Here is a 10666-nt window from a genome sequence, read left to right as displayed (position 1 = left end):
CATCCTAAACATTCCATTTCCCAACCTCCTGGGTTGAATCTCCTGTTTGCCACACCCACACATATTTGTTACAATGAAACTGCTGTAACAAAACCATCAACTTGTGCTAGAAGTTTATTTCTCATAATCCAGAGGCAGGCAGGTGGCTTTGCTCCCCAAAGTCACATCAACCCAGGGGTTGCATGGACCACTTCTGCACACATCCCATTGGCCAGAACTTAGCCCAGGGCCATGCTTACTGAGCTGCAGGAGGCCAGCAGCATCCCTGCTCGGGAGCCCCTTGTCCAGCTAACATGCAGGGAGGTCTCCACCAAAAGAAATCAGGAGAAAATTCAGCAGATTGTGTCTTTCTTTTTACAGTCATCTTCATGTCAGAGGGCCATATATTTTAAGCACCATAGGTTTTAAGAAAGAGTATTGGATGTAAACTTCTTGAAACCTTGCTTGTCTGAAAATATTATTTTAACCTCATATTTGATGAAAGTTCAACTGGATATAGCTCTTAGTTGGAAATTATTTTCCTCCAGAAGGTTGAAGGAAGACACTGCTCATTGTCTTTGCTTCCCATATCGCTGTTAAGAAGTCTGAAGCCATTCTGATTCTTGATACTGTGTGGAGGACCTTTTGGTTGTCTTGTTTATTCTGTTTCGAACTCGGGAAGCTAACAGAATCTTTCCTTTGAGGCCTGTGCTCTGAAATTTCACATGATGTGCATTGATGAGGCTCCACTTTCATATATAATGGGGCTGCTCAAAGGTGTGGACGGCCTGTCAGAAGTTGAAACTGCCAGTTATCGCATATTGGCTTTCCTGGACTTGTCCTTTCATTTTTGTTATATGTTCTTTCCTATTTTCTATCTCTCTTTTTTCCCGAGGGATTTATTCATCTTTAGCATCTTCTTTTTCTATTGAATTTTTAATTTCTGATATATTTTTAATATCCAATAGCTCTTCAATATTATCTGAATGTTCCTTTTATATAGAATTGTTTTTGTTTCATGAATACAGTACCTTATCTCTCTGATGTTATTGTGGTCTTTCTGTTTCCAATTAAAATTTTTGTTTTCTTATTTCCAGGAGTTCTCTTGTTGTCAATTGTTTTCTTGTTCTTGTTTTATGTATGCCAATCACTTCTTTTATTTCTTGAATGATATTAATATAAATATATAGTTGAGGCTTTTTAAAAAGCTGTTTTCTGATTCCTATATTTCCTCTCTTGCCTCTGAGTCCCTGTTTCTGCTTTACATTTGAAGGCCTCCCAGTGTTCTGCATTGGATATTTAAGATCACTTGTCTGGCCTGACCAGGAGGTGGCCCAGTGGATAGAGCATTGGTTGGACTGGGACGCGGAGGACCCAGGTTCAAAATCCCGAGGTCACCAGCTTGAGCGTGCATTCATCTGGTTTGAGCAAAGCTCACCAGCTTCAGTCCAAGGTCGCTGGTTTGAGCAAGGGGTTACTCGGTCTGCTATAGCCCATGGTCAAGGCACATATGAGAAAGAATCAATGAACAACTAAAGTGCCGCAACAAAAAATCAATGCTTCTCATCTCCCTGTCTGTCTGTCCCTATCTATCCCTTTCTCTGACTCCCTCTCTGTCTCTGTCTCAAAAAAAAAAAAATTGCTTGTTTGTAAATCATTATTTAAGAATGAAATACCAAAAACTGGTTGGGAGATCTGTGTGTGGATTGGGCTTATCAACTGGTGAGCTTTACCACAGAATCCTTGTTGAAATATTACCTTCTCAGTAAGTCCTTCCACATCACCCTATTTAAAAACATCACTGGAGGCCCTGGCTGGTGGCTCAGTGGATAGAGCATCAGCTGGTCCTGGTATATGGACATCCTGAGTTTGATTCCTGATCAGGGCACAGGAGAAGTGACCATCTGCTTCTCTCCCCTTTCCTCTACCCCTTCATTCTCTCTTCCCCTCCTGCAGCCAGTGGTTTGAATGATTCCTACGTGGCCCCTGGTGCTGAGGATGGCTTGGTTGGTCTGAGTGTGTCAGCCTCAGACACTAAAAATAGCTTGGTACTTTAGCATCAGCCACAGATGGGGTTGCTGGTGGATCCTGGTCAGGGCACATGCAGGAGTCTGCCTCACTCTCTCCCCTCCTCTCACCTAAAAAAATTAAATAAATAAATAAAAACATCACTGGAATTCCCTATGCCCCCTCCTTGTTTTATTTTTCTCTAATTTATTTATTGCCTAATATATTGTATGCTTTACTTATTTTGTTTACTGTGTGTCTTCACTCAAATGTAAGCTCCCTGAGGCCAGGGATTTGTGTCTGTTTATTTACTGCTGTATCTACAGCATAGAGAAGACTACCTACACATAGTAGGCACTTGATAAATATCTACTGGTGTTTGAATGGACAAATGAATGAATGAACAATCAAGTGCAGATCCCCCAACTGTTAATTCCTGGACACTTTTCTTTCGAGCCATTCACTTTGTCCTGTCCCTCAGCTGGGGATTGGGTCTTGTCTCCAGCTCTGGCTGCCAAGCAGGGGAAAGGGACTTGGCAGCACCCCCCCCCCCCCAGCAGTGCACAGACTCTCCCTTAACCTCTTGTTTTCTGCTGGCTCCTTGCAGAGTAGTTTGCATGCAATGCAGGGACAGAAAAAACTATAATCCAAAGAGCACTGAGATGGTACAAGAGGTTGGCAGAGGAAAGCAATGAGAATAACCAGGCAAAAAATGCATCGCCAAAGCTCCACTTCTGTATACTTTAAAAAGCAAGTGATTCAGTCCCTTAGATGTCTCATTTTAATAACTGCTTTCAGTCTGCTGCTTCCAGCCTGGCTCCTGCAATGGGACAACTGGCAGCCATTCATCTCAGTTCAAAGCCATCCAAAGATGGCCCTTAAGGCAGCAGTTCTCAACCTGTGGGTCGTGACCCTGGCGGGGGTCGAACGACCAAAAAAACACAGGGGTCGATGTAAAGCCATCGGAAAATACATATTTATTATACAATACATTTTTTAAAAGAAAGCAGGAGTAGCTATAATTTTAGGCAGAACAGACTTCAAGGCAAGGTAAGTTACCAAGAATAGACAAGTGTGGTACATAAAAATAAAGGGATAAATTCTCCAAGTAGACAAAGCAATTCTTAATATGTGTGTGCCTCACAGCAGAGCACCAGCTAAACTCCCTGGTCCCTAAGCAGAAACGGCTGCTGAGCCACAGCAGTCAACACTGACGACCTGGAGATGAGCAACTCTGCTGGCTCTCCATCAATCACCTATGTCCTATTACGTTCAACGGACATCTCTTAAGCAACTATTGTTTTGGAAACGGTGTACAAAAAAGAAGATACAAGCAATCAGTATGTCCATACTGGTACGCTATAACAGAGCTTAGGAACCCTTGATGTCTGCTAATACTAAGGTTGCATACAATATCAGCCTTTCTTACCATATTCATTAAAATTAGTGATGGTTATAAAATAGAAAGTTTCGTGGCTGATGGTGGTAGTGTGTAGCTTAGAAAAATGCCCAGACCAGGGGTCCCCAAACTATGGCCTGCGGGCCGCATGTGGCCCCCTGAGGCCATTTATCTGGCCCCCACTGCACTTCCAGAAGGGGCACCTCTTTCACTGGTGGTCAGTGAGAGGAGCATAGTTTCCATTGAAATACTGGTCAGTTTGTTGATTTAAATTTACTTGTTCTTTATTTTAAATATTGTATTTGTTCCCATTTTGTTTTTTTACTTTAAAATAAGATATGTGCAGTATGCATAGGGATTTGTTCATAGTTTTTTTTATAGTCTGGCCCTCCAACGGTCTGAGGGACAGTGAACTGGCCCCCTGTGTAAAAAGTTTGGGGACCCCTGGCCCAGACAATTCTTGGCTATATCTATTAACTTTACTTAAATGTTTGGCTTTTTCTTAAAGATTTTTATTTTTTTAAAGATATTCATTTTAGAGAGAGAAGAGGTAGAGAGAGGAGGGGGGAGGAGCAGGAAGCATCAACTCCCATATGTGCCCTGACCAGGCAAGCCTGGGGTTTCGAACCGGTGACCTCAGCATTCTAGGTTGATGCTTTACCCACTGCGCCACCACAGGTCAGGCTACTTAAATGTTCTTTACATTCGAATTCTTGCCAAGGAAATGTCTTAACTTTTACTTTCCATTTAGTCAAAGAACGAACGTATTTGAACTTCCCCTGGGCATTACTGCAGCATTGTAATCTGCCTTCCTAACCATGACGAGGGGTTCTCTCTGTGGCCTCTCAGGGACTGGTATGTCTTACTTCACTCTGAGGCTATTCGTTCTTCAGAGAAGTCGCTGTAAACTTAGAAACCCTCCCCTGCTCCTCTGCCAACCACAGAAACTTGAGACCCAAGAACAATGATGTGTTGTCTCATAGGTGACCATGTGGAGAGAATCGGACACGAGATTTCCAGGAAAATAAAAACCACCTACATAAGTTTTATGAAAACTGGAACTGAGGTACTTGTAGTTATTTTCCTACAGCCTTAGATTAACGTTATAAAAGTGAAGGCAAATCCGGAAGAGGAGGGAAAGCACATGGAAGTCCAAACCAGAACCGTGTGAGTGGGACAGGGGCTGATGAGTAACTTTCCGCTGTTTGTGATAAGAATTCCTAGAGCTCACACAACTGCTTTAACCAAACTGTTCTACAGGCCCTTTGGCTTGAGTATTTATTTAAGACTGTGCTTCAATATTGCTTCCAATTCTTAAGGGGAGATGAATCTTTTTTTTTTTTAATTAGAAAACAAAAAGGTAGACAATTTGCAGACAAAGAAGTATAGGTCTACCGGAAAGTTCTGTCCGTTTTTGGAATAAAACAAAATACAAATTTTTCTTACCATCAATAAACTTTATTAAATAATATAATTGCCATTATTATTAATGATTTCTTGCCAGCGTGAGGGCAATTTGTATATCCCATTTTTGAAAAATGTTTTATCTTTTGAATCGAAAAATTGAACCAGTGCTTGTTGGATATCTTCTTCATTTTTGAATTTTTTGCCCTTCAAAAAAATTTTTAAGGACAAAAACAAGTGATAGTTGGAGGGTGCTAAGTCCAGGGAATATGGTGAATGCAACAGACATGCTTCTGTAGCATTTCTTCCTTGTTGAAATTCGTAAAAATTAGTGGCATAAATGAACTTTATCAGTAGCCATGGGTACACTATCGCTTCACACATAAGACTAACGTGAATCAACTTTTAGTTAATTTGCTACGTCAGTATGTATACATTAAGTGATAAAAATAGAGAGGCACACATGCGCCAAATAAACATGTGCTTGCGTGTCGAAACTTGTTGTGATAGAAACGGACAGAACTTTCCGGTAGATCTTATATATTCTGAGACAGTAGCAAAGTCTGTCCTTGTAAACAAGATAGGGACTAAGTCACAGATGAGTGAGTAAGCCCAGCCTTTAAGGGAAATTTACTGATTTGGGTTGTTTTTGAGCTAAAGTATTCTCCTGAGCATCTTTCCTGTCCAAGCTCCCAACGAAAGAAAAGGGGCTGAGAGCCCATATCCTTTCACTTAATTTTTAAAAATAAGTAATACATTGTATGCACTAAATTGCATGCTATTTTTTTAAATGAAGGTAAATGAGATCTTTTTGCTTTGAGTATATAAAAAATAAAATGTCAGACATTCTCATAGTCGTTGAACACTTCTCTTGAACAGTAGGACAGGACTACTAAGATTTTGAGAACATAGCCAACCAGCCAGCCAGCTACAGGCCAGGGAAATTATTTCCATGCAGTTAAAGGATTATTTGCATCAAGTCAAACAGTATGTTTAATATGGGAATCAATTTCCCCCTCGTTATGTCCAACAGCAACTCTTCTGTGCTCCCCAAACCCATCTTGCTGCCCAATTTCCAATAGAGACTCACAGAGAGAGGTGTCCCCAAGGTTAATTTTGTATATGATCTGCTTCCCCCTCAATTGGTCCAACACTTAGTCACTTTTCCATTCCATGTGCATCACATTGCTAGCCAGCCAGCCACCCTGGTCACCCCAGGTCCCACGCCGCCTGACACAGGGCAAACAGAGCTTTGGGTGTGAGCATACTTTGCATTTGCAAGTTTCGACTATTGTTCCAGCTGAGGCAATCTGGCCTTTTCAGTGTCATTTATGTTATACACACAGTCTATGTCAGTTCCCGTGCTTGGTGGAGGGCTGGAGAGGGTGTCACAAAGATAAATCAAGACACGGTCCCTGCCCTCAAGTTAGAGCCAAGTACAGACCACCAACACATAAATACCTAAAATGCAGTAGGTGCCGTAAAGAGCTAAGTGAATAAAAAGCCAAGAAAGACACATGCAGAAGCAACTAACTCTTCCCAGCAGAGTCACAGAAAGCAAAAGCCATATGATGTTTAAGTCGGGTTTTACAGGCTATGCAGGAGTTTGCCAAGTGGACAGGGAGTGGGAACCCAACCCAAGCCACAGGGAGTATGTGAGGTGTGCAAGTACGCATCTGGATGCACAGTCCTGAGTGTCAAAGTAGAAGCGATGGGAAAGGTTACGAAAGGCAGTGGACGTTCTGTAGGCAACAGAGGTCTTCGAGAAGAGTGTGTTCCCAGGTCGGGTTTGTGGCAGGAATACAATTCCAATGGAACTGTGCAGGCCTTTACAGATGAGTAGCCTTTACTGACAATTTGGGAAACGGAAACTCCTGGGGTATTATACAGTGCACACTCCATCCACATGTTATGGCTGCTCTCTCCTACTCCTACCTGGGATCTTCAGCTCTGGAGAGCTCCAAATTCTTTACTCTATTATGCTACAGCCTGCAGAGGGCTCACCTCTATGCTAAATAATTATCAAAGCAATTTTCCCCCCAAAATATAGTTATTTTTTAAGAGAAATTCTGATAACAGCTATTAAATATAATTTTCTATATAAGCTGTAATATAAATTTCTTTCTCTCATCACATGCATATGAATCATCTTCAATATCAGCAATATTCTAAAAATTTTACATATAATGGAAATTTTCTGTGAAACATAATTATACTTGAGAAACACAAAGCAGTATTCCTAACTTCATTCCAGCATTTCAACATTCCAGATAAAATAACCGTAGAACATTGGTCAAATTGTTTTTTTACAAAGGTTTATTTGTTACAAAATGTTAAATACTAAAGCTAAAAACATATAAATTCAGATCAGGCTATATTAAAATACACACATACCCTTCTTTGAAAAATTATTAAAGATTGAATTAAACAGATGCTTTAAATAAATAAAATACTCTTGAGGACATTTTCGTATAATTAACTGTATCAGTGTAGTATAGTTTTTAAAATTATAGTTGAAAAGTTTTTCTGTCTTGAAAGTCAAATTTATTTAATTCTTCAGTTTTCTGCTACTGCCCATTATGAAGCCACCATGCTGGCTTGGACTGGGTGGATTTCAGTTATGCTACCAAAACGTCTATCTGACAAGCTACTCTCCTACAACATGAACGCAGTCAGTCAGAATTATACAAAGGGTTATAGAAGGTGAACACCTGGCCCAGAAGGAAAAGGCCTTAGTTCCACCATATAGCATCTTCTCTAACTAAAATGATTCATAAACATACTGAAGCAGAGGTCAGCACAGAGCATACATTCATCTAGAAATAGTATTTCATTTAAAAAAAACAAAAGAGCTCACTTCTCCAATATAGCTTAAGAGTATTTTTAAATCTTTTTAAATTTTGAATTGAGTTAATTCAAAGGTTTTAATCTAGACTTAAAAAGTAATTCAATTACCGTTCTGACGATCTCTGGAGAGCTGTGACATCTGTGTGTCTGAGTCACTCACACAGGTGGTAAAGAACTTTTAGAATAAAAACTACATGCTGAACACTGAGCCACAGAACTCCAACTTCCAGAATCAATTCCAGTCAAACAACCTAAAAGCTATTTGTGGCCCATTTAAACATTAAATAGTATTTGCAAGAATATATTTTGCTTTAGAACTTTTATTCTTCAATTTCCTAGATTAAAAGTTACCGATTTAGAATTTTAGGTGCTCTAATTGACATAGGGGCCAGAATATGCTTATGAAGAACAAAATGCTACATTGCATTGTGAAAGTTCTTATATGTGAATGAACTTCTAGAAATCTACTACAGTAACTATTCTTCACAATGCTAGTCCATGTCAAGCGGGATTTGCCAATCATTGATTAAGCCAAGTGATTAGAATTAAAAAAAACCCCAAAACAAAAAAATGCATTCCAGTTATCTGTATCACCACAATTCAGTTACAATCAGGTTTCCTGGGAAGAAATATATAGGGAATTTTTATTGTTTCACTAACAGTGTTGGTATACACCCCAGGACTAGCTGCATATGATTCTAATACTATGGTATAAAACTGTTTAATCAAATATTTGAACAGTTGGGAAACTATATGTATTCTAAAGTAATTGGAAATTAAAAAAAAAAATACCTCCAATACTGAATTACATTACAGATGAAAAGGATGCTAACATTAACAAAGCAATTTGGTTTTCCATCACTCAGCTGTGAGCTCCTGGTGGAATTCTGTTGACATGTAATACAAGACAAACTATAATTCTGTCCTCTATCCTAGTACCATTTTCTCTACGCGTAACAAGTCTTTCATTTATATCCTTTCTTTAAACTTACTGGTTAATCCTGAAGGACAACATTCAAGCTACTCCTGATCAAATAACCTTGTGGTCCTCAGAAATGATTCAAGCCACTGACATCCTATTCTTAGTATATACACAACGACATCTTGAGCCTTCAACCGTGAATTCTCTAAAAAGCATCTTTTCCTATGAGCATTTTTATAACACATATTAAAGTCATGCTGGTCAGTCGCTTTTACCAATAGCCTGGTCTTACAGTATGATCAAGAAAGTATTTGTCCATCTGTGAGTGTGTTAAAGATAAGACAACACAAGCTGTTTCTCCCTTCAGTCGAGGTGGCAGCAGCCCTGGGGGGGGGCAGATTTCCCCAAAGGCCCCAGAATCCCCATCTGTTCTCTTCCCTCCAGAAAGCCTCCCTCCTTCCCTCCATGTCAGTGCCTCTTTTCTGCTTTCAGAGACAATGATGTTTGAGCAAGAAAAGAAAGTACACGTCCTGCTATAGGACAGACATAACTTTGGGGATCCAGTTCAAAATGAAAATGCAGGACCCTTCTCCAAACATTATTATGAATTTCAAGATATTGATAGCAGAGAACTGAACCAAATAGGGAACTTATCAGCCTGTGGCCCTGTTAACAACTACACGGGTCACCTGGTCATACAGTCGTCCCTTTTAGAACCCAACAAAGAGCCAATGTGGCTCAGCTGGGCTGTTCAGACAAAAAACAGATTTTTTTTTTCATGATGGTTCAAATATTGTCACTGATTTAAAAACAAGTGTTTCACATTCAAATCCCAGGCAAATTTTGATTCCCAAAGCCTCAGATTGATCAGTCTTCCCCTAGATTTTTCATTATAGAAATAGTCACACTGAGTTTTTTAATGCCCCTTATTTCAACAGAGCAATTAATCAGATATGATGAAATTTCTGTATTAATCCTAAATGATTTTTTAAAAATTTAAACATTATTTAACTGGGAAGGGTATTAGTATCACTAAAGCAACAGAGCATCCTAAAAGGGAATAAAGAGTTGTACAACAGCTTTATATCTAGGGGGAAGCCTTAGATCCAGCCTACAGGGTATTTTACTCCCTTTTAAGATCACAATAGTTTTTTCAAAGAGAGCTAGTAAACACATTAAGCTATGTGGTGATTTTTTTTTTTTTTTTAACACCCATGTTTCAGTCACAGGAATTTTACTGGAACCCAGAGGTATCCCATTCTTCATAATAATAATTTAAAAGGTGTATGTATATAGACGCGCCAGGTCACATTACTAAGCAACGACATTTCCGGGAGTGAATATACTTCCTGTATTCCGCAAGCTGCTTCAAGTACGTATTCGACGGCCATCTGTGCTTTTCAACAAAACTGCGTTCTTCCACTAAAATTTAAAAAAATATATTAATTGAATATATTTTATTTGGGATCAAGTTTATTATTAATTATTGGTTTCCTGTTTAATGGGTGACCTCCAAGCTTTGCTGTATACTCCCTACTCTTTCCTCAAGCCTTCCAAAATCACTGAATACAATTCTGGTTAAATCAGTCATCAGCATCTATCTTTCCATTGCTTCATCAAGTAGCATTTGAGTCAGTTCTTCCTTTTTTATTCACATAAGATTTGTTTTACCTGGAGATGATAACTTTATTTTTCATTCTTTTTCTTTGTAAGAAATTCAAACCTTCAAACTCTTCCTTTTTTTTTTTTTTTTTTTTTTTTTTTTTTTTTTTTTTACAGAGACAGAGAGTCAGAGAGAGGGATAGACAGGGACAGGCAGACAGGAACTCAGAGAGATGAGAAGCATCAATCATCAGTTTTTCGTTGTGGCACCTTAGCTGTTCATTGATTGCTTTCTCATATGTGCCTTGACCGTGGGCCTTCAGCAGACTGAGTGAACCCTTGCTCAAGCTAGCGACCTTGGGTGTTAGCTGGTGAGCTTTGCTCAAACCAGATGAGCCCGGTTCAAGCTGGCGACCTCAGGGTCTCGAACCTGGGTCCTCCACATCCCAGTCCGATGCTCTATCCACTGCACCACCGCCTGGTCAGGCTCCTTCAAACTCTTTAAA

The 10666-nt window shown here is 39.6% G+C and overlaps 1 protein-coding gene across 1 annotated transcript in view; it reads right to left on the bottom strand.

Moving 5' to 3' along the window:
• Positions 1-7087: 7087 nt before the first annotated feature.
• RHOBTB3 (Rho related BTB domain containing 3) overlaps positions 7088-10666 on the bottom strand; it is a 57515-nt gene continuing 53936 nt past the window's right edge. Inside the window, exon 12 of the mRNA XM_066381867.1 lies at positions 7088-9980. Coding sequence (XP_066237964.1) covers positions 9865-9980 — 116 coding nt within the window. The 3' untranslated portion in view covers positions 7088-9864. The remainder of the gene's footprint in view (positions 9981-10666) is intronic.

Source organism: Saccopteryx leptura, chromosome 4 (genome assembly GCF_036850995.1).
Source record: "Saccopteryx leptura isolate mSacLep1 chromosome 4, mSacLep1_pri_phased_curated, whole genome shotgun sequence".
Classification (NCBI taxonomy): Eukaryota; Metazoa; Chordata; class Mammalia; order Chiroptera; family Emballonuridae; genus Saccopteryx; species Saccopteryx leptura.
This window is presented reverse-complemented; position numbering and strand designations above follow the sequence as displayed.